The sequence below is a fragment of the Symphodus melops genome (assembly GCF_947650265.1).
Source record: "Symphodus melops genome assembly, chromosome: 4".
Classification (NCBI taxonomy): Eukaryota; Metazoa; Chordata; class Actinopteri; order Labriformes; family Labridae; genus Symphodus; species Symphodus melops.
This window is the reverse complement of record NC_136694.1, coordinates 27,917,341-27,941,755: the sequence shown is the minus strand read 5'-3', so window position 1 is coordinate 27,941,755 and position 24,415 is coordinate 27,917,341. Positions and strand designations below refer to the sequence as shown.

The 24,415-nt window shown below is 42.8% G+C and overlaps 1 protein-coding gene across 3 annotated transcripts in view; it reads left to right on the top strand.

The window, feature by feature from the left end:
• Window positions 1-24,415, top strand: part of arhgef10la (Rho guanine nucleotide exchange factor (GEF) 10-like a) — a 136,533-nt gene that overhangs the window by 98,647 nt on the left and 13,471 nt on the right. For all 3 annotated transcript variants that reach the window (XM_079341945.1, XM_079341946.1, XM_079341944.1), the window contains 5 exons: window positions 5,058-5,144; window positions 10,789-11,003; window positions 11,930-12,087; window positions 14,392-14,534; window positions 22,628-22,799. In XM_079341945.1, the coding sequence (XP_079198071.1) occupies window positions 5,058-5,144; window positions 10,789-11,003; window positions 11,930-12,087; window positions 14,392-14,534; window positions 22,628-22,799 (775 nt within the window). The remainder of the gene's footprint in view (window positions 1-5,057; window positions 5,145-10,788; window positions 11,004-11,929; window positions 12,088-14,391; window positions 14,535-22,627; window positions 22,800-24,415) is intronic.

Sequence of the window (24,415 nt, the reverse complement as noted above, 5' to 3'; positions counted from 1 at the left end):
AACACAAGTGGTTTATGAGATAATATTTGTTATTTGATTTTCAGCAAGCTAAACACTACAAAATACTGTAGAGTGTTTGCAGACTCATTTTTTTCCCTTTTGAAGGGTCGAGAAACGTGTGCTCAGGAATCCTACCTGTGCAGTATTTCACAAGGTACTACAGAGGAGCACTCCCTCCAAAACAAGAGAATCCATTACGCAAGCATTATGTAGGCCAAACAATGCAATGCTGTGTGCAGCATGTCGTGTCATCAGTAACTTTACAGTCCCCTGTGGATATGATGCATAGACTCTCTCTGGAAATATGATGTGTAGTAAATCCTCCTATATCTCTGAGTGCAGATTTCTTACTGCTTGCAGAGGAGTGATGCTTTCAAAACAAAAAAAAACAGAGCACCTGAGTAGCTGTGGGAAGTAAAACAACTTTAATTGGATTTGTGGAAGAGATCCAGACCAAGGGGACAGAGCTCTGACAGGCTGACAGCCAGGAGCATGAAGCCCTCAGTCTGCCATGTTAGACCCATTCACTGCAGAGAGAAACACTCGACCTTAATCATGCACACGCCTGCACGGCTGTACAGCTCATCATGCACCTTTAGTCAGTCTTGTGTTTTTTATATTATATCTTTTTTTTTTAATTCTATTTAATACCCGGATGAGCTGTAGAAAATGAATGGATTCTATTTGATTGACAGTTTTAACTGATTTGTTTTACGTCGGGTCAAATTTCCTTCTTGAGTGGAAACAAAAAAAAAAAAAAAAAAAAACTTTGGTTCAGATTTTGATTCTGGAGAAAAGGTAATACGTTAAAGTTTTAAAAGTGAAGCCATGGCAGGAGTGCCTTAAAGGAAAAATATGTAGAATGTTTTTACAATGTTTACATTAAAATATCGAAATTAATTCAAAATTCATGCATTTTAGTTGAGTTTTTACATAAACTCAAATATTTTCAACAGTTTTTAAAACCAGAGACATACCTAGTTGTATACGTTGTCGTGGAAACGGCCATGGCACACAGTAAACATATAATCTTCTGTTTTACATGTTCCTCTTGTAGCAGAAAGAATCACTCCCATGATTCCCCGCTAGTCTTAAAGTCATCTTTTGTTATTGTTTCGATTGAGAGCCCCCTGGTGACTGCAGACTTCCAGAATAGAGATGTAATGGGGCACATCTTTATGCAATAGGGAATCTTGTGGTACAAAAATGCCCAGAAGGCAACAGCCAAAATTCTGATCAATCAAGGCCTCATAAGGGGCGACAAGTCATTGGCTACATCCACTGCTTCAAAACAACCTATGTTAAGATCGCCACCAATGACTTCCACTTCCTTGATTGATAGCATGGAGCTGTATCAGTGTGTTACTCAGCAAAAAAAAAAAAGTACTCATTAGACGGAAGAGATTGCAGATAAATGCTACCACCCATTCCATCCTGCAGGAGCTGCTCTAATTACACACATTTTACATTAATCACCCAGAAAAGCAATGGAAGCTCCTCTTACCCACAGACACCTGGAAACGGCATATGGGCTGGCGCCCTCTTGGGGTAATGGGTGGGGCGGACTCTTTGTCGACCATTGGGTCACCGGTAACCAGCAGCTGGGAGGCCGCCCTCTCATCACATCAACAAATCTCCCTTTAATTAGCTCACCTGCCTGTTTCCTCCCTTTTCCTCTGCACGCTCCCCCAAGCACTCCCATCAAACCTCCCTTAGCCGGCTTACAGGCTCACCTTCCTCTCTCATCCTGTCTCCACACCGGGGAATATCTTCAGCCAACCAAGCTACCCAGAGCTCTGCACACACACACCTACACACAAACATGCAAATACTCTGTGCCATAAGCGAGACTGACAATTGACTTAGAAGATGCTTGGATCTCATTGATTTTTAAATGGTGGCTCACTGATACCTTATTAGCATTGAGATCTCCACTGATACGGTCACAGCAGAAGACCCCCCGTGTCCTTTTGTACCTGTCGATATAATTTGCACACTCACAGGTGGAAATGATCTCTCAGGCTTTGTTGTGCTCCTCACCCTGGCTCTCTTTCTGCTGGCTGTTTGAAAAAGTTCAATAAGTGGCGCCCAGGTTTACTGTATTGATCATAGTCACTGTCTGCACATTTGTGCGAACATAATCTATACTGGCTTGGTTTTTCTGGTCTCCTCAAAGCCCTGTGAACCATTAACATGCACAGAGTAGCTTCATGTAACAGTCCGTGGGTCTCTTTTCAAATTAAATAATGCTAATTATTGTGGATGAAAATGATAGTTAGCTATGAAAGGCACTGCTATTTAACACATTGAGCACAATAGGACGTCATTAAGAAATAGCTCGTGACTTGTGAAAATATTCCAAAACGAGACACGCCGTCATTTTACAAAAGGAGGTGTCACATTTTTCAAACGCTTGATATCTCATTGAGGAGCAAGGCTCTTCATTTACCCAGCAGCTCTTTATCTGAATAATCCCAACGCACATTCCCGCCTTTGAATATCTTGTGAAGCTGTGATGGGATTGTCTGACGGAGCCGATGGATCCCACATGCATCGCCAGACTGACTCTGGAGAGAGCGAACATACAAAGCAATCAGGGCCCGGAAAGATTGGCCTGCGATGCTTGCCGGTCTCGGGTGACGGATAAAAATCCAACCACCATTGAACTACCAGCGTCGACTGTTAAAGCGCTCAAATCCCTCAGGTCCACTAGCCCTCTCCCTCTCTTAACCACAGGGCCTCCATATGGACACCTATTATAGCTGCCGCTTAATTACCTATCAAAAAAAAAAAAAAAAAACACTTCTCTGCACTTGACAGAGGGCTAGCTGAGAGGGAGAGGGAGGAAAGGCAGGAACAGAGGAACAAGAGCGGACATTACAACAACACAAGGAAAGGAGAAATGGGAAAGTGGGACTGTGAGATTGATAGAAAGGACGAGCAGTGCATCTGTGGTGTGAATTTAAATAGATGGAGACTGACATGGGGGGGGGGGGGTGGCTGCAGATGGAAGGAGAAGGGATCTGGCGGCTATTGCTCTTTTTTTTTTTGGTGTTTAAAAACACACACAACATAAGAGGAAAAGTGGGAGGGGCCTGGTCAGGGTGAGGCTATAAATTACCTTTGATTGATGTTTGCCGCCGCCGAGGACGACAGTTAAAGACGTGCGGTGCTCATCGCTGACCCTCTCTACACCCCCCTCCTCCCTTCCTTTCACCCAGAGAGCCACACACTCCTCAACGTCCCAACACCACACAATTAACCATTCTGTCTGTCATGCGGCCCACTGTTAGCGGTCATGTACCAAAATAAAAATAAATTCCTGTCGGGTGGATGGCTGTTTAGAAGAGCAGCTTTCACCACAGGGGGGTTTGATGTGTCTGCCAAAGGCTCTATGATGTAAATGTCAACCTTCATCACTCCGTTTCAGGGGAAACACATTTGATTTATGTCGAAGAATTATAGATTTATTTTTTTCCTTTCACGAAAGATGTTGGCGTATTTTACTGATATAAATATGGCTCTGGTTCATGATTTGAATATTTGGACCCCTCTGAGCAAAACCTCTTGTTAGCCGAAGAAGACAAAACGAAGCCCAAAACAACCCATCTAATTATACAGGTATTGAAAGTGTGTGGAGAGGGCCAAACCCCTTCTTTTCACCTCCTACAATACCTAAGAGATCAAATGCTGTTTTCAGGTTTTGTTCTTTTGATCTTGAAAAAAGCAGTGGAAATGAATCTGAAGTATTTTACCTGCAGGGTTACGTGCCAATAAGAACATTCTGGTTTATGTCTTGCTATGTTACTAGCTACGTCTTGTGTTGGGCTCACAACTAATCAGAGAAATTATTTTCAGAATATAGTCGACATTTAAAGCTCCTGAGAGGAACCTGGGAGGGTTGTGTTGAGTTTGGCGCCCCCCTGTGGACAGAGCAAAACCTCTTGTTCTTTATCTTGATGCGTACATGTGTAAGTCGGGTTTTTTTTGTTTTGTTTTAAACGAACAAAAAAATGTCTTGCACAGGGCGTAGGTGGCCTAGCGGTCAGGTTGCGCCAACATGTATGGAGGCAGTAGTCGTACAAGCGGGCAGCCCGGGTTCAAGTCCGACCTGTGGCTCCTTTCTTGCATGTCACTTATTTTTTCCATTTTCCTCAACTATCCACTGATCAATGAAATAACAGCAAGAAAAATCGCTTCCATCTGACAATCGTATTAATCTCTGCGAGTCTTCACTCTCAAAGTCTTTTTCTGAAGCAGTTGTTTATCTTCTTGTTTGACACCTACCCTGCGGCGGCAGTTTCAGGCAATCAAAGTAGCTGAATAAAAATAATCCTTCCTTGTGCTGGTGGTCTTGTTTGCTTTTGCAGGTCAAAGTTTTGTAGCAACTTCCTCAAACTCCAACAAACTCCTCACAGGAGCTTTAAAGAAGGCTTTCTGCAAAAAAAAGCAGAGAAAATCTTTTTGTCCCAGAGGGGAAATCTACCTAAGACAACGCATTATACAATCCAAAGAAAGTCTGTTTGACAACACACAGTGACAAATTACAGACAAGAAAAAGGAAAAGAACATGCAGAATTATGCATCAACGGTTTGGAGATAAAAGTTTAAACACTTACACATTTAAAAAGAATTAGGAATAATGCATCAATGCGTTTGGATGAAAAAGAGAATGTGAAACAAACCAAAGTACAACACCCAGCCGCCCAAATCTTAGGAGACAGGACTGGAGAGAACATTTTTGAATATAAGAAGCAACTACTTCAAACTAGCTTTTTTTTTTTATACATGTTGATTTACAGCTTATAATGTGTTTAAAAAGCCATTCATTCCATGTTCCTGTCAAAGACAGACTTTATGCACTGTGTTGTTAGCGAGCAGTTTTCTTCCACATGCATGCCTGTGAAGAGTGACCTGCCAAGGCCAGCTGTGTGGTCACTTACACAATGTGTTTTTGTGACTACATGAGAAGAAGAATGGAAAAAAAAAGAAAAAGGGAAGGTTTCAGTATTGAGCCGGGACCTGTATTGAATCAATATTTATTTCTTCTCTTGTAGCTGGAGGCTGCCCTCCACAACCCCGTTCACTGTGCTTTGTTGGGCTTCTCTGCAGCGAGCACCTCCTTACCTCAAGGCTACCTCTGGGTAAGTATGTCGCTAACATACACTCTACATCGTCATCAACCCACACACACACACACACACACACACACTCAACAAAGACCAGACAAAATAATGCCACTGCAGATAAAAGATGCTTTTTAAGACCATTACCTACCGCGTCGATGTCCTTCCTTCGTTCTGCTGCCGTCGTTCATTAAAAAAGAATTAAAGACGTTTCTCAAGGCTGCCACATCTCTCTGCACGGTGTCATCAAGGAAGTGCAAATTAATACAGTTTTAAGGCAAGTGGAAGGTAACTGCTGCAGAGTATTTTTATGATGAGTGGGGAAATATATGCCGCAAGAATATTATATCACAATCCCCGCACTTGTGGGAATCTAGCTGGATCTAGAAACAGAGAAAAGAAAAAAACAAGACGAAGAATCTGCCATCAATTTTTCTTTTTTTTTTTTCTCTTTCCCATCTTTTTGGTGATGGTGGCCAATTTATCAGGTAATCCTCCTCCGACCTTAAAGGTGACTAAATCAAGTGCATGCTCCCACAGACACTGAGGACAGCTCGGTGTCACACACTCAGGTACTTTGTGGAGCGATTGTAAAATGGACCAGGTGCTAGCTCAGATGGGAACAGGAGATATGTTGGAGCTGGCATTTAGAGGACTCTGATATCAGTGTTTAAAGGGGCAGAGGTCACTGTGACCTTTAACGTCTCTTACAGCTCGGACTATTACAGTGGTAGCATGGCCACTTGATGTGTGTAACCAATCAGGAGGCTTCCAGTGGTGTTGGTGAACGAAGACAAAAAAAAAAAAAAAAGCATCTAGAACAGAATGAAACATAAATTTCTGATTATTCATTTCAATTTGGTGAATGAATGGTGAGTAAGAAATTGCCTGGTTTTCATCTCATGGTTCGTAGTTAGCATGCACATGCACAGATGGTCAAGATGCTGTTATTTTTCCACTAAACTATGAAAAAGGCTTAATAGCATGAGCTCTTAATAGCATTAATCCCTCATGAGACGCTCAACAACTCGGGACAAAACAGATTAAGAACAATCTGTGATAAGACAAGATCGTTTACACGGGAATGTGTCTGGAACAACAATCTTATCGTTCCTCTCATCGCAAACATGCCACATGGAAAAGAATATATGAACCACCGAAAACACAGTCGGGGGGGCGATAGATGAGGGGTTAATGCACGCCGCATCTACGGAGGCCTTGGTCCTCAAGGCGGACGGCTTGGGTTCAAGTCTGACCAGAACAACAATGAGAGATGCTTTCGCAAAATCCCAGTATGATGTTCTAATTCAGAGAGAAATACCGACAGAGCTGAAAACTCGATCGTAGTCATTTCCTGCCATAAAGCCGGAATCAAAACAAGCACATAGCCGCCGTACATTTATTGTTTTGCTTATTTGAAGGACTCTAAGGAACGTGTACGGATGCTGAATGTTCATTTTAGAGGATCATTAATTGGCTGAATCTTGTTTCTGGTGGGTTTTTTTTTATTATTCTGAACATCTGCGTGTGTTCAGGCACGGCGAGCCTCAGCAGATCTCTGTTCACTTATCTTCAAGGCATCGCAGTCGGGCACACGGCAAAGAGAGCTAAACTTTATCAGGTCGAGACCAAGCCATTTCTCATGCCATTCAAGAGAAGTTCAATGCGCGCCTCGGGTTTGAGAGATATTGTCGAGAGAGTCTCGCAGTCATTGAGGGCAAGTACAAATCAACTCGCAAACCCTTCAACATTGCATTTCAAGTCCGCAGCAGTGTGTGTGTGTGTGTGTGTGTGTGTGTGTGTGTGTGTGTGTGTGTGTTACCATCCAGGACCATGTGCATCTCTTTGCTACGTTATTTTAGCTGATACTTACATTTACGATCACAAATTCTCACCATACAGGAAGAGAATACATCCTAAAGCAGGTGGAGGCTACAAAAGTAATGATGTTGTTTTCTTCAAATTAGTTTTGAATGAGGGAGTTTTTCCTCAAATGATCAGAATCTGTAAGAAGGAAAACTGTGCTGGGGCATTGTTCAGGAACGGTGAATAAACTCCAGCACCTTTTGATCAAATTATTATCATATCATGGTGATTTAATTATGGCACATTGTCAGTCACACGAGTGGAGAGGTGTTGGAGCTGCGTCTCCAAACAGCAGTTTGTTGTGGTTTAATGCTGCTGCTCGAGGTTTCTACTATATTTGATATCAACTGGATCAAGTGGTACATTCTTCCTTTCAGCACATCTGACGTCTCCCAGCACTGTGATCGTTCACACACTGCACAGCACAACAAGTACACTGAACTAAAGCAACGACGAGGAACCTGTTTCCACTCAAAAACACAGTGAAGGCCTGCAACAGTAATTAGCCTGGTGCTAGCTCGCTGGCAGGCTTGTCAAATAAGAGTTGACACTAATCACGTTAAAGTGAGATGAGCGTTGGGGATTTTAGTGTGCTTTGATCAGAGTAATGGCATTGTGTCTAATCAGCCTGATGCCCCAGTGTTCCCCTGTTTGTCTTCACCTTCCTGGTCCCGAACATCGAACCACCAACCACGTCTTTTATGAACTTATTCAGGAAGTTAGGATTCACGATGAGTGGCACTAAGGGGGAATGTTGAAATGCATTTCTGAGTGCATCAACAATCTGGTGAGCCGTGGTTTTTGGTGTCTTCATGTGGCAAATACAATCGTGCACAGTGTGCCATCACGCTCCCCCGCTGCATCCACAGCTATCTAATTAATGCTGGCAGGGCATCTACTGGTTGGAAAGTTTTTATTTCTCCCAGGCTGAGAGGTGAAGTCTGTCCAGGGCAGGACTCCAGATATCGTTTTTTTCCAAATCAGTAATGATGACTTGATGTCAGGTGTTAGTATTTGCAGAGGAGAAAAGCATGCAATGACTGATGATGAGGATGGTGTTCATGTGTGAGCTGGAGGTCCAGATGGACATGTGCATGTTTCAAATGTGGACTGTAGAGAGGTTCCGCCTCTGGCTCTGGATACACAGAGTCACTTGAAGCTGTGTTTTGTAAAGGGCTCTTTGCTGCAAGATAAGTCCTCGCTATCTTTTTTTTTTCCAGCCAGTGCATCGGACCATTATTCGTTCTGGCTCATTCTCGAGAGCCCACAGGATCGCTCCTGTCCAGATTCTGCACGCTGATACAAATCAAACAAATGATTGCATGCAAATAAGGGTGACTGTGGAGGAGAAGAGCTAAAGACTATATTTAGCTCACGTCACATTCGCACGATGTGATTCATACAGAGAATAAATCTTCGGTGTCAAGCTGAAAGCAGCTGTGCTTTTCTTCCGAAAAAAGAACATTGTATTCTGTCGGGACCTCCACCCGGGCCACACAAAGGCGTAATGGATAAAATTACGCTGAAAACCCACAGCGCCACTTTAATTGTTCAGGATTGGGAGCAACGCCACTTTAATTGGAAATGCATCAGAGATAGAGGTTGGAGGGCCCCTGCTGTCTGCGAATCCTCAGCATTGGCTTTGACAGGATTACACAAAGGCTAATATAAATGTGTAACACAGGAAAACAAAACACTCAGTCTGTTTGGTGTGCTCTGCCTTGAGCAGCTTGCTCTGACAGCGGGACTTTTTATTTTGGATAACATTTAAAGTTGTTGTTTTTTTTTTTTGTTTGTTTTTTTAAAGGGACAGACATCCAGAGGCGCTGAATGATAGAAACTTCCAATCAATCCAAATTGAGCCACATGAAGCTCCCAGCTTTCAAAGGCACCGTTTGAATTCTTGTCTCTTCTTCTGTATTTGTGCTCAGCACACTGCCTACGATTGTTGTGTGTCACCTTGGTCACGTTGAAACCCCAGAAGGGGGGTGCAAGATCGGTTTGTAAAAGCAGTCAAATGTTTTGTTGTACAGTTTGAGTTCTCGAAAAACAACCTCTTTAAAACTTCAAGATTGACTGAACTCTCCTGATTAAATCCAGTGAAAAGATTTGCAGCCAATAGTAGGTGACTTGTTGCAGATGAAAATCTCTAATCATGGATATGCTGGTTTCTTAACACACCCACTAAGAAGATTGATTAAAAGTACAAGTGGTTTTCAAAACTGCGTTAAAATCTATAATGAATTAGACTTAGACTAGACTTAGACTAGACTTAGACTAGACTTAGACTAGACTTAGACTTAGACTAGACTTAGACTTAGGCTGAATTTTTTACTTTATTGATCCCTTTGGGATGACTCACTCATTGAAATGTAGGTTTCCAGCAGCATATAAGTCAAAATAAAATGTAGCAGGTAACAAAAAGTAACAGTATAAAGAATAAGATAAAATAAATAATAGAACAAAATTTACAAAATATGCATAGAAAATGCAAAATACACAAAATAAGAAAAACAATAATAAAATGAGGTGGGGCGCAGACGGCCTCCCACAGACAGTGGCTCTCATCCTGAAGGTGGGCAGCTCTGATCCGGGTCTTTCCCTTCCCTCCCTGGTTTCCTCCTCTATCCACTGTCCTGTCAAATAAGAGCACAAAGAGTATTCATTAATATATATTTGGACGAAGATAGACGTTTAGTCATGAACTACTGAGAGAGAATCAAGCAGCAACGTCCAGATTTGAAAAATGAAGCCAATGTGGAAGTTCAAGGTGTGTTTGTTGAGGGTCTGCTTGAGGCGGGCAAATATACATGTAGACTGTACATACGACTACTAAACGTGATGTATCAGGGTACAACCTGTGTAAATACAGCTTATGGAGAAAACAGACACATCTATGTAAAATGAGACATTAAACACCTTCATGTATAGAATGACCCTTGTGCTCTACTGTGAGCCTGGCAGTCGACTAAAGCTCTCACTAATGAATCGCTCTCGACAGGTCACCTCCAGCAAAGAACAAAACTAAATGTGATCAGATTGTTTTTGTTCCAAAGACCGTCGAGCTTTAACGTGGAGTTTAAAACAGCCGTAGAAATAAAAAAAAAGTGATCAAAACGAAACAAATGTGGGTGTGAAACATCGGCGCGATGGAGTCATTAAAAAGTCCTCCAACTATGTGAACGCAGTCTGCAGCAAGTTGTGATCTCTAACTTTTCCCCCCTTTTTCAAAGTAACCTTCCCATCACAGTTTATATAAGAAGTCAGAAGAACAATCACTTGATCCTGTAAACTCATAAAAAACCCTCATTGTTAAACAAATCAAAGAGTTTCAGAAACTTACGACAGCCTCTCTGTTCTCGGCTGATGAAAAGATCCCCGAGTTTTAAGAATTGTTTGATGTTCCGGGATGACATTGTGAGTCCGTTACGTAATGTGTTTAACATTCGAAGTGATATTCAAGAAAAGTGAGCGAGGACCACGCACGACAAGGTCTGAAAGGATAATTGACTTGAACCTTCCTTGAAAATGAAATCGCTGACAGGTGGAGAACGTGTAACCTGAAGGCACATTATCCTCCGGCCTGCACCTTAATTTGATGAAGACAGTGAACGCACCGCAGGCGTGAGCTGAGGCAGGCCGGCCCAGCTCTGCTCTCTGCACCTCCCATCTCCTTCTTTATTCTGGTTCAGCAGAATAGTTTATTACCCGCGTTATGATTCAGTCCACTGGAGCAGCTTAACACAGGGTCTCGCCCTTTTTAAACCAGCTTCTTTTTTTCCCTCCCTCCCTACAGGTGGCAGCCAGAGGAGAAGGTTCCCAGGGGCAGATAGAGATATTCTCCCTCAACAGGCCCATGCCAAGAGCTGTGAAGAGTCTGCAGGTTGGCTCAGGTGTTTGCTGTCTTGAATATGTGCCAGAAACTTCCCCCAACGAGGAAGAGGAGGCGGGAGTTCACAAGGCGGCGTCGGTGAGCGCTGCCAACATATGTGTGGGATTAGACGACGGACGGTGAGACGGAAAGCACACACGAGAAAAAAAAAAAAAAAAAAAAATACAATCATGTCAATGAGGCAATGTTGTGATATTAGATGTAAGGAGATAAAAGAAAAAACATAAATGTGTTTCCAGCATCCTGCATTACCTTGTGTTACGCTCCAAAGACATTTATGGCTGTATAGATTTGCTTGTCAATATTTCATCAAAGCAGGAAATCAAAGTTGATGCCCTAACAGACACCAATCCTGCTACTGCTGCTACGTTTCATTTTCAAATCCAATAAACCTTCTGCAACCCCCCCCCCCCCAACACAAACACACACACACACACACACACACACACACACACACACACACTGTGTGCACCAGGGGATTGCTTTAATCTCCGTCTCCTGTTACTGTAAATACCTACAATGTTTCAAGCAGGAAAATATTCCTCGATCACGGATTTAGAAATGATGTTTGTGCTATTCTGTAATTTTTATTTACTCGTGTTTAGTCTTTTTTCAGCTTCCCAAATCGTATGGCAGCATTTTTTTTTTATTTTTTATGCTGACTCATCCTTCTCCGATTTATGTGTCTATTCAGGGGAAAAGAAAAAAAAAAATAAAGAGGCACAATAAAATAGGGGGGGAAAAAAACAACAATTTCAGCATTTTAGCACACTCCAAAGACTGTCAGCTCCAATGCTACTTAACATTTTCTTCTCATATAGAGAGAAAACCCGCTCAGCGGCGTACATTTTTCATCCTGGAGGAGACAATAAGATGCAGAAAAGTTTCAGATGGCATTTCAAACATGAGAAAGACAGAGTGGATGCACATACACAATGCTCTGCTCCAAAGTGCACTGTTAAATCAAACTGCATGAAAACGAGGCGCTCTGTCATTTCAAATGACACTCATTTATCATGTTGCCTCTGCTTTTTTCTTCTCCCAGCATCCTGGTGTACGGCAGTGTGGACACTGCAGCCCAATGCCTGGTGACCCTCCACAACCCGGAGGGCTGCCCCGTGCTGTGCCTGAAGCACTCCGCTCGCTTCCTGTTTGCCGGCCTGCGGAACGGGGCGCTGATGGTTCATGAAAGGAGCGACAAAGGTAAGCTGACTGCAAGCTTGATTTGTTTGCAGACGGATGGATGTTCTCTTAAGTCTCCCTGTGTGTCGACTGCACTGTCATTCTTTATGTGTCGAGTGTTTCAGGAGAACAATTCTGTTTTTGCCACGCTCAGTATTTTTTTTTTTTTAAAGGGTTTTTTTTTGGGGGACCTTTATGAGAGACAGGGATGTGGACAGAGTCAGAACTCAGGGAGAGAGAGAGAGAGAGAGAGAGAGAGACAAGCAGTAAAGGAACCACAGGTCGGATTTGAACCCAATCCGCCCGCTCCAAGCGGACTCGGGCACGGTACCTGAGTATGGTGCGTTTGTGGTCACACTGATGAAATAAACCTGACATTAAGGTAAAGTCTACTTGGATCTGGACTCTGGTCCCTGATGTGAAACCACCACAAGAAAGAAAAAATACATTTTTAATTTAATTCCTCGTTTTGAACTCACGAGACACAAAATCAGTCTTTCCCATCTTTGCTGTACAGAAGTTGATTTTACAGATCATTTACGGTTCATCTCTTATTGACGCCTGTCCCAAACAAAAGCAGGTTCATTTCTCAGAGTGACCTGATGAATATTCAGTTTTTTTTACGGCACTCATCTTTCGTCCTTCCTTCATGTGGCCTGTTTGAAGCGACGTTCTGAGTCGTGCTCGATTTCAGAATGAAAGTTTTTTTGTCACAACTTCAGACTGCCTTTTCAAACTGTTGCCTTAGAATCACTTTCCTCGCCTTTCCTCTTGATTTCCACACACCCGCCGTAAGTATGAAAATAACACCATGTGGTAGATGGCATGCCATGTTTAGTCAGGCATCGCACAAGGCCAGGGGGGGCTTTACACCATCTGAGTGCTGGTTTGCAGCCTTCACAGTCAGCAGGAGCACAATAGCTCTATCACCAGGTTCCTCTTACCTGGCCACAGAACGTCAGTGTGCCTGCCTCCCTCCTGTGCTCCTCTCTCCTCTCAAGCAGAAAGGATGATTAATTACACCAAGCTGCTGCCTGCCGATTAAATATTACCATTCATGCTTTTTTTATATATATATATTTAAAAAAACCCAGACAGGAGAAAAGCTCTGGAGGATGTCGGGAATGTTTGTGGATTCGGCACATCTGTTAAAGATTTATGCTCCTGACTAGCATTCTGCTGTCTAAAAAGGAGTCTGCAGCAGCCAGGAAACGCCGAGGTTTCAGTCGAGCCTTGTATCAAAAGGCTTACGCATGCATGCAACACATTGTTGCCTGGTGAATAATGTGCTCCGGCTCCTGTAACCAAGATATGCACGTCACACATCCTGTCAAGCTACAATGAAAATATTTTTTTTTTTTTTGCGAAACAAGACGGAAGAAGTCGAGGAAGTGTGACAAATGAGAGGAAGAAGCTTTCCCGGCGTGACTTTGAGGGACCCGAGGAGGGTGACGTTTACAAGCGCCAATTTTGAAAAGGTGGAAATGTGACCTTTATAACATGCCAAGCAATTAACCTGTGCAAGTCAGAAGGCATTGTGAAGCTATTCTGCTATGAAAGGAAGAAATAAACAACTCAAAATGTTAATTAAATGGCTGGGTGCACTCCCCTCTCTAATTTTGCTTCATTAACGCACAGCAAAAGAAATGCTTATGTTATTCACTTTTTTTTTTTTTATGTGCTTCTATGGCAGCTGCAACGTGCGCCCCGTGATTAAAGCTCTAAGAAAGAAAAAAGAAAAAAAAAGTCTGCTTCATTTTTACAGTGATGAAGCAAAGACAGAGAGAGAGAGAGAGAGAGGAAGAAAGAAGTGACGATAAATAGTATGAAAGTGGATTAAAGCGTACTCCACTCAGGATTGTGTGGGTGGTAAGGGTGCAAACATTGGGATGCACAGTGTGTTTTTAAATGGAAGGCTACACTCCGCATCGAGTCAACCTGGAGTTAGTTTTCTTCTCTTCTCTTCGTATGGCTGTTTTTTCATTAGAGTGAAAGAAAATGACCCTCTCCACTGTGAACCCTCTCCGCTGATGCTTTAGTAATTGCTCAACAACGTTTTAAGAGTGTTTTTAAAGTAAACACCTAGCTTATTGCTGAGGTACAAGTGGGAAGAGTTGAATTTAATTGCCCGGCTCAATGTGTTCCCGTAGAAGTGGGGGGACGTGCCGAGAGTTTATTAACTGAACTGTTGGCTAACTGTGATAATAGCCAGTCATTTTTGAAAGTGTTCTTTTTGACATCCTGGTACTTTCCAGCAGTTTTCTTCTTCCGTTTCTGCTCACGCTGTTTTTTTTTTTTTTTTTTTTTTGTTGTTTTCTTTTTCAGATGACCTCTGGGACCCTGACTCGTGCAGATGTGTGAGTCTGGGATCAGAACCAGTGCGGACACTGTTGGTGTTGGATGACTCAGTGTGGGCAAGCTGCGGGAACTCTGTCACCGTGGTGGACATCTCCAGCCTCGCCACCCAGGTAAAAGAGCTGAGTCATGGCAGGGCGCAACATGTCACAGGTACCTTGTTGTTAACATGGTATCCACTTCCAATTCCAACCTTAGATCCTGTTTCCCAGAGAGATTATATTTGATCATGATGATGTATGTTAGTACATGTTGGGCGGTGTCTTTGCCTGCCTGACGATGTACCCAACCCTGTCACTACAGTTTTTTTGATTCAGCACGATGTCTGTGCAGGAATCCATCCGTTGATATTCAATGATGTTCATTGACTTGGTGGTTGGTCATAAAGACGTTTCACCTCTCATCAGAAAAGGTTCTTAATTGCTAAACCTGCTGGCGGAGAGAGCTAGAAACACAAGCTTCCACGGATCATTAGTATGATCAAGGCGGTCCAATGGGAGTCGTAAGCGCAGCTGTTGCCATAGTTTCACCTTGAGTCTGTAACACTCTCAGTCGTCTGTGAGTGGTAAGGGTCACAGGGTTAGAACAGGGCTAGATCTGTACTGACAGATCTTTCTAAACTGTTTTTATTTATGTATCCAGAGAGTGAACAGTGTGCATTAATCAACATTTAGACAAATGTAAGTGAACCTGAGTTAGCCAAAAAAAAAAAAAAAGCGGATTTGAATCGGCATTCCCTTCGCCAGATGTTGTTTGTCCTCTTCGATTTCAATATAACAAAATATATTGCAGGGTGGGGATTTGGTACCTCAGGCCACTACCTCTGTTCAGAGATGTTTTTAAGCGTCATCGGCGCCTCTTTTTAACAGTTCAGCAGTTTTCTCAGGCAAAGATTTGAACCTGAATGTCTTGAAAGGATGTTCCCTTGTCCTAGAGATGGACTGTACGAGTGCCGATGATCCCATGCTGCACCCTTCGTTTATGTGCTGTAAACCTTTACAACATCGCCTTGGAGTTTTGTCCTTGGGGTGTACAAGCTTCTTTCTCAGTATGTTGGAAGGTCTTCTGAAACGTATATAATATATTTTATGAAGTTGTTTTTTTTGGGGGGGCCTTTTTGAATGTATGATGTGACAGCTGAAGAGAGACAGGAAATGTGAGGAGGAGAGAGAGCACCTAACCGAAGTGCTCTCGGCCATCGGTGCTCCGATATGTTGCTTGGATTGAAGTTAATCCCAATATTTTAATTTAGCAAGAATAATGCAGCGTTTTGTGCGTGATGTATTAAATCAGATTTTATACTATTTCAGCAATTAGGCTGTTCATTACCAGCATTTATAAACTATATCAAATCCTCTTTTTCTTAAAGACTGTCTCACACGCTGAAAGATAACCTTCAAGGACATTTGTTATGTTTTCTTCCCGGCAAGTTTCGCTCCACCCGCCTGCCTACCTGATAAATATTCTAAGTCTTCACTAAAACATGGTTTCATGCTTTAAATGGATGGCATCATCAGTGAAAATGCCAGACAAGGTGTTTTTTTTTATTTTATTTATTTCTTCTGTTGTTGTTCTTTTGCAGCATTTGAGGGTAAATTTCCTCTCCTTTCATTTTCTGAAAAAGATTTATGCACACAGCCTCCGAGAGCCAGCTTTCTAATCTGTGATGTCATCAAGATTTACTGCCTGAAGCTGCTGTTAGGACAACCAATCAAATCCTTTGTAGAGCCGTACAATGTCTGCCGGAGTTCTCCCACGCAAATAAGCTTCATTTTGCCGCTGTGCTCTGAGTTATGGTGCAGCAATGCACACTATTATCTCCAGACAAAAAACAAACAAACATCCTGGGTGTTGTCTCTGTCATGCTTTTCCTTCACCAAGGTGTTCATCTGACCGCTGGGTCATTAGAGGTGTACAAGGGGGGGGACTTCTCCTGTGGAAGTTGACAATAATGAGTGACAGAGAACAGGCTCTAATGTTAATATAGTATTCAGCTGCATACTGCAAACCATTAGCATTTAATTATAGCTCCCAGATATGAATGTGTGTAGCTGCGCAAATGGGTGTAATAGTTTGGGTTTTTTTGTTTCCTGAAAAAGAGCATGTACCATTCCATGCTAAATATAAGCTGATGACATTTGAATGTGACGCTGAATTTGAAAAGCAAACAAGCTATAATACAGACAATAAACTAAATGCATTCGTCTCATTTCCCACTTAATGAATTTGTTTTCCCATTTTCAATGTAAATGAGCATTTCCATAAAAAAAAAAAAAAAGAATTAGGAAAGTTACAACTGTTAAACATGCATTTAACCACACATTTCATTTGCCTTTGCAGATGTTTTTGTTGCTCTTGTGTTTATTTAAAAGCAGACCATAAAGGAAGCATACTAAAAAAAAGTAGCACATGCCTCTTTAATTCTGTTTATTATAAGTTAAAGAGGACATATTATCCCTCTTTTTTACTTTTTCAAACAGTCCCCTTTGCTCTAAATGAAACATCTGTGCCGTGCTCTGATATATATATATATATAACAGGAATCAAGAGGAGGAGGTTTGTGACTCTGTAGAAACCAGCTCTCTCAGAATGCGCTGTTTTGGTGTGTATGTCTCTTTAAATGCAAAGACCCCCCCCCAGTAGACATCACTCCTTCGCTAGTGAGAATAAAAATGGCAGACCTGCTCAAAAGTTTAGCTCTCGACTGCGGATGGAGTCCATGGGTGGAGGTACAAGGGAGGGGAGTTTTTTTGTTTTACAGAATCCCACTGTGACATCACAAACAGGGCGAATTTTAAACAGAGCATTTTCCTCTGTGTGGTAAAACTGATGCGGACCAAAAACAAAGGACTGGATGGCTTTATTTTTACATTTTGTGGCTCAGTAGACTCTCAGGTTACCCAAGTAAATGTTCAAAAACACTGTACGAGTGGAGTTTTAATAATATGTCCCCTTTAATATGATTTTTGTCTTTGAAAAGTTGCAACAAGTAAGACGAACCACCTGGCAAATATTTCCGATTAATGCAGAGACAGATGCTTCTTTAGTCTGCTTCATAATCAGGAGGGAGCTGAGATAGCGGACGTCCCCTTTTTATTCGTTCACCTCCTCTCTCTCTCCTCGGTTGTTTCCTCCGGAGACTCCTACTTAATCACCTGAACGGCCACGTAGTGCAGACACAGTTCTGGTTCACTGTGTCTCCCACAGAGCCGAACAGGTCGACTCTGGTTACCTCTTTGCTAACCTTGTCTTTCTCGCTAATGTGGACTCAGGAGGGTGGATTTCATAGTGATGCATGCCCAGGATCTGGAGGAGCAGTCTTTGGCCCCTGTACCAGGAGATATGAGTTGGAGCCAGGCTTACGGGCCACGGGCTTAAATCCTCCTCTTTCAGTTGTTTCTCCCTGCTGATGCTCACCACTTTGTCAGATTTTCTGCTCTTGTGAATCATTTATCCGTGACTTTGTTGGACCACTCTTGCCTTGTCTTGTTTGACACCGATGATTCTCGCACCCTACTGCTTGATTTATTCTCGTTTCGTGTCTTCACGGTCAATGCCTTGATGACACAGTGTAATTTGAATATAACCTTTTCAGTCTGTTTTTGGTAAACACAGTTGAATACATTATTCAAGGAAAAAAACATATTGTCAGGAACACAAACCCGAAAGGATCATCACCATTTCAATGTAAGTATACACTCGTCTTTGTATTGTTGGATTGTGGACACTCGGGGACGGGAAGAAGAAATAATACTGCTGAAAAAAACCTGAAGAATAGACCGGCAGCTCATCACTACTGAAGGAGTTTGAGGATGTAGAATCTCATTGGTCTGAAAATGTAAACGTCTTATCATTATCACAGTTTAACCTTTGACAATTCTAAACGTAAGAAATGTAAGGAATGAAGTGAAGTGAACGTCATGGAAACAAATGATGAAAACGTGTTATTCGCAGTTTTTTCAAAAGATTGTATTCAAGCTTAAATTGTCACTATGGAAATGCTTCAGTTTCTTTAAATCAGGGACAGTGTACGAACAAAATGTCCATCTGTTAGTAAAATACAAATCCACCAGTCATGCATGCTCAGACACGCACAAAAGCACACACGCACACACACACACACACACATTTTAAAAGAGATAAGAGAGAACAATAGTAACACATCCAAACATTATGTGCATGATTCTTTGAGTTGTAAAGGTTGTCGAGAAGACTGGACTGGTTACTTAAAATCCATTTTTGGACTTTGCATGTGAGATTGCGTAACTTTGTGCAGCTGCACTCTTTGCATGAGCCAAGGCTGAACGACTCCCAGAAAGCTCAAGACAACTTTAATTTTATCTGAAAAATCAAAACAAGACAGAGACCGACACAGACTGAGTTTTGTGACCTCCTCGAAATCCGGATAAGGAGAGTACCTCTCAAGTGCACTTCCAATTTCAGATATTTTTCTGCAGCAATTGGCACAGCTTGAGAAGTAGTTTGGTGTAAGGCTGGATTTTTTTTATTTTTTTTAATATTCTACCAATTGCTGGTTTGGTGTTACAATCCATACCGGCACGTTTTCAGCTCCTGTTACAACCAGAAAAAACCCGTTTCATCCTTGAAAAAGCTAAAAACTACTGAAGGAATACTGGAGAATAATCGCAAACAATAAACCCAATTTTAATTTCTATTGAACAAGCTGAATGGATCCAGGATCCGCATGAATCACAGTTAACAATAAAACAATTGAAAATCTTAATTTCACGAGAAAAGGAGTAAAAGATGGACCAAATCAAATTCATTTTTTGTTCCGTAGAAAAGTCTCTGAGTGGCGGTTGAGTAGAAAAAAGTGCTTTGTTTGATTTTAACACATACTGTTTTATTCCAACCTCCAATTGTGTTGTGGTTTAAAAAAAAAAAAAAACTTTTCAGCCTTGTAAACTTTCTAAGAGGCAATCTCGGCATCTTTTCGGAGCTTCAAAACTTGCGCGCTGTGCCGAGGTCTGAGTCACTCCCATGTAAGCAAACCTTAACAAAGTAGGACACGTGTGGACGTCCGGGCTTTTATCAATACTGACTGGCGACGCCTTGTTCCTTCCTCGTCCCATTACGATTTCTTTTTTCCTCCCGCTTGTTTCTATCACTCACACACCCACTCCACTCCGCTGGATGCAGCTCCGAGTGGAACTGTGCGCTCAGTGCTCGGCAAAGGACAAAGACACCTTGTCACCTGGCGTAATGAAGGACTAATGAGCTGTTCAGACCAGCTGGAATGTTTGTGGCTTTAGGTCCGATGTTATTTCCCACCGCTGACAGAGGACTTAAGGAGGAACGCTGCTGTTAGTGTGACACTGCCGAGTTGAGTGGAAAGGGCACATTACTACTGTCAGGCTTCACTGACCACCTCATCTCTGTGAGCTACACTGGATCCAGCAGGCTAACACCAGCGTGTTGATCAGGGTTAACAGTCGTGGCTTTGACACTGTGCGATGGGGGTAGAAGGGTTTGGTCTTTATTGATAAAGTGTTACCAGGTTTCTATTTTGAAATCTGGACGTAAAGGTGAGCTGATCTTTATTTTAAAGGGTTGGTAATCTAAATCTAAATCTCTTCTCCAGGCCAATTTTCACTTCTTTTTTTTTTTTTTTTTTTAAAGGTTTATTTTTGGCTTTTATGCCTTTATTGATAGGGGAGGACAGTGGATAGAGTCGGAAACAGGGAGAGAGTGGGGAGAGACATGCGGGAAGGTGGCCACAGGCCGGACGCGAACCCGGGCCGCCCGCGCGAGGAGCAAAGCCTTGCAACATGGTGCACGCGCGCTGCCGCTGCGCTATCTGCGCCACCACTTCTTTTTTTTTTTTGAAAGGTCAGACCAATAACCATCATAACCAGATGGATTTCTCTGAATGCAATCATTCCAACGTGAATTGATTGTGGAGGATTTGCACAGCACTGCAGGGGTTTCTTGCCAGTTGAACTTGATAAATGTTTCTTATCATTGTAGGTCGAAGACGTAGAAAACTTTATTTATCCCAGAGGGGAAATCTGGTTCCACAGATCATAAATACACATTTCCACTCAAACAAGTCAGAGATCACAAATAAATCAGAACTTCACAAAGAGTCATGATGGGATGGATTTGTTTTTATGATAATACCTTCCATACCTGGACGGGCTTTTTTACCTTTTTCAACCTCGAACAATCGTTGAACTATTGGACAAACTCGCCCTGCTCTCTGCCTCACGTCTGATGACCTGCATCGTGCTCCAACATCAACCGGACACTTCACATTCTGTCCCTCCTGTCGATGCATTAACTGAGCTGCGACGTCTCATGAGAAATATCAGCTCTTTCACACCGCAGTTTTAATCATTTTTCTGCATCGTTCAAAGCCGATGCCGATCGCTCATTTAAAAAAAAACAAAAAAACAACAACAGTCGTGTCACCTGTCCTCGATTACGGAACGAGTGAAAGAATTTAAAGAGCGAGTTGCGATTTTGTGTCTTTATAAAACGTACAGCTTGCAAAGAGAAACTGCAGAAGTTAGGAAGCTCAATGTGTGTGTGTTTTATATTTTTTGTTAGTTAGTTAATAACTAACAAAAATAAATAAAACGTAATTGTGATTACAGAGCAATCGGGCTCTAAATTTCCCTTCAAACTGGCCTTCGTCAGGTTATCCTCTGGCGTTCACTTCCTGCTGACTTCAAGGAAGCCGTCTATGTTGACTCCTCCTTCGTAGCATCAGTGTAAACACAGTCGTATCCCATGGTTGGATCTGGACCTCCAGTCCTGCAATTTTAAAAGTTTAACCTAATTTTCCCAACTTTAGCTTAACTGCTCACGGCAACAACTCGGAAAACTGGAAAACTTCTCCAAACACAGAGAGTTCAGGCAGAATCTATTGTATCGTTAAAAAGTTGCCCAGAGTTATCGAGAAAAGTAAAAAAAAAAAAAAAAAAGTCATTCTTTTGGAAATTCAAGCGTGGCCTGGAACCAGAAACACGAACTTTGAGTTTCAGTCAATAGCAACATGAAGTCACAACAAGTTCAGAGGAAGATGTGTGATTTGCATTTTCTAACATAGTCCTTCATATCACTCAGAGGAAACGTAATAGTCTGACAGAACATATTTTGACGCTAGTGGGCTGATCAATAATTTCACCATGAAAATATAAAAAGCCTGAAGTGGGAACTGAAATCAATGATTCAGACACACATTTGAAGCACTTTTCAACATCCCCGTGTTTTGCGGTCAATTGAGTCTGCGTCGTTTCCAAGAAGCCTTCCAGGTGGTTTTCAACATATGGTGAGCAAGATGGCATCCGACAGTTACAGCATGCCAGCCATGGGTTAGCTGGAAGTCCCTTTTAGAGCGACCACGCCTGATGATGATTAATGTGATGATTGCGTGTCACACGCTGCACCGTGCGGTTGTGTGTGTGTTTTTTTTTTTCCTTTACAAACTTGTCAACTCATTTGAAATGCAACCGGTTATTAAAGGGGAAATTTGTCCTTTTTAATTATGAATATCTAATTCTTATAATGGCTGAACCTCCAAAGATAAATTGCCTATTCATTCCCAGGCAGAGCATGCACCATGCTGAGGAGTCAATTAAGGGAGAAAACACATCAAAGTGTTCTTTCCTTTTCCCAATTTCAAACAAAAGAGGGCCCACTGGCAAGGGCGCATAAACAGGTGCTAATCCCTGTCTGCTAGTGCACTTTGGTCGAGGTGTCGGGGGGTTGCAGTCTCATCTTTATCCACTCTTTCTCACTGACTAATTGCCCGGCCTCATGCAACTCGTGCTCTGACAGCGATAGGAGTTCTAAGAAGATGCCCAAACCAGCCCTTGTCACGCCTTGGACTGCAGGGGCTGCATGTGTCGCCATGATAAGACTCATTGCATTTGGTTCAAGCTGCTCATTAAGACTAGGTGCCTGAAACTCTCTTTTGTGCTGGTAAAAAAAAAAAAAAAAAAAAGATAGCAGCCGGGGAAATGATGCAAAAATATGAGTAATGTGTGAGAGAGTGTGTAAATTACAAAATTAAGGGAGAAACTGCTAGAATGAAGAATGTGGAGCAAGAGCTGAAGCATAACCTGATTTAGGTTGGATGTTTTTCCACACTTTCAGAATATGACTCAGGATGCATCGTTGCATCGGCGCTGTTGACAGACATCGTCACATTGTTTGCATTTTTTTTTCTTCTTTTTTCCAGAAGTTCGAAGTCCATCCAGACCCGATGGTCAGCGTTGCGCACATGGCTTGTGCCGGTGGAGGGGTGTGGATGGCGTTCTCCGAGGGCTCCTCCATTCGTCTCTTTCACACTGAAACACTAGAGCTCCTGCAGGAGATCAACATCTCAACACGCTCCACGCTGCTGAGCACAGGTACGCACTCGTCTCGCACTCCACTCAGAGGCCGATTCACTGAGAGTGCTAAATTACATGTTCGCGCCGAAGAATTGAATGTTTGGTCGGAGTGCGATTGGCAGGTGATCGACTGAAGAGATTGTGTGACTCAGCAGGTGCGAACCTTGTGCAGGTGGTGGAACAGTATTGAAACCAGGCTTCTGCACGTTTTGCTGGTTTTACATCACTGCTAGTTTGGACGGAAAGCAGGATGACTGCAAGCGCATATTTCTGTTTTTGTTCGGCCCTCAGTGCACGATGGTTTGATATCAAGTTCAAACACATTTCAACTCAAACCTTCAGTGAATCAGGCGCTCTGTCGTCGCCTTCTTACAGAGGGGTCAACTTCTACTCCGCACCGGAGTCACACACATGATGCGGCGTTTCTGTTTCTTTTTTTCAGACACAAAGTGTTCGAGTAGATCTCGCTCATACCTGACAGTTTTGGCGAATGTCTCTCGCCTTCTTCAGAGTGTCACTGACAGCGTGTGACGTGTCAGCCGGCCCAGCAGGGCTGTCAGGTCCATCGGTCTGACCACGCCCACGCCGAAACGGTGGTGTCGTGGTCAGCCGTATAGACCCGACCACCCCACCAGGCACGCCGTGCCCCCCCCCCCCCCCCCCCCCCCCCCCCCCTGCCGACTATTCCTGGAGTAGAGTGTCCCAGGTGTGTGAGAGCATGTAGCCCCCCTCGTCCCTGTTCATGACTCTCTTTGCACGTGTGAGACTCTGAAGAAGGCGAGAGACAGAATCCGTCAGGTAAAGAGCCACATCTACTCGAATACTTTGTGTCTGAAAAAAGAAACAAAAACGTTTTTGAGTTCACACTCATGATGTCTCATGCTGTGTTTTTGCAGATCTTGTGCAGTATCGGTAATGTTGTCTTCTGTATTCTGACAGTATGAGGCTGTTCTGTTTACTCGTGGATGTGTTTGTCTATTGTTTTTTTTATGCATTGATTCTGGTGGAAGCAGCTGAATGTTTGGCAGCACTTTTGAGTCCAAGTCAAATTTCCCCACGGGGGACAATAAAGTGTATCGTATCGTGTAATTACTCGTCTCGAAATCCTCCCCGACACAAAGCCACGTTCTGCCTCTCTTACATCAGAGCAGTGAGAGGGCAGTGTTTTAAACATTGATGGAGCTCTTCTCCCCCCCCCCTAAATGATATTCTCGTCTCGTCCAAGTTGCTCCTCGGGTCTTGCCCCCCTGGGGGACTCACCTGAATAACTATCCATCTCAGGCCTTCCCAAATCCATAAAAAAGCCGAGGGGTTAGCGGCAGGGATTAATAAAAGAAGAAACCAAATCATTGAGGAGCTCTAAAACAGCAGCTTGAAAGATTTTCATACCGAGGGTTCCCATGGGAACACCCTTGTCTTTCTTTATATGTCCGTGTTTCTCTTTCTATCCCTCCTCCCTGTTTTTTTTTTTTTCACCCCGTCTCCTCCACGTTTACCTCCTCACTCTGCTTCACTTTGACTTGATAGTCTATTCCATTTGGCCCACTTTCTTTTCTCCTTCTCGTCTGCTGTGCTTTAAAATCCGTTCACCCCTGTTTCACATCTCACCGCAGGATGTTTAGGATCGGCCCTTT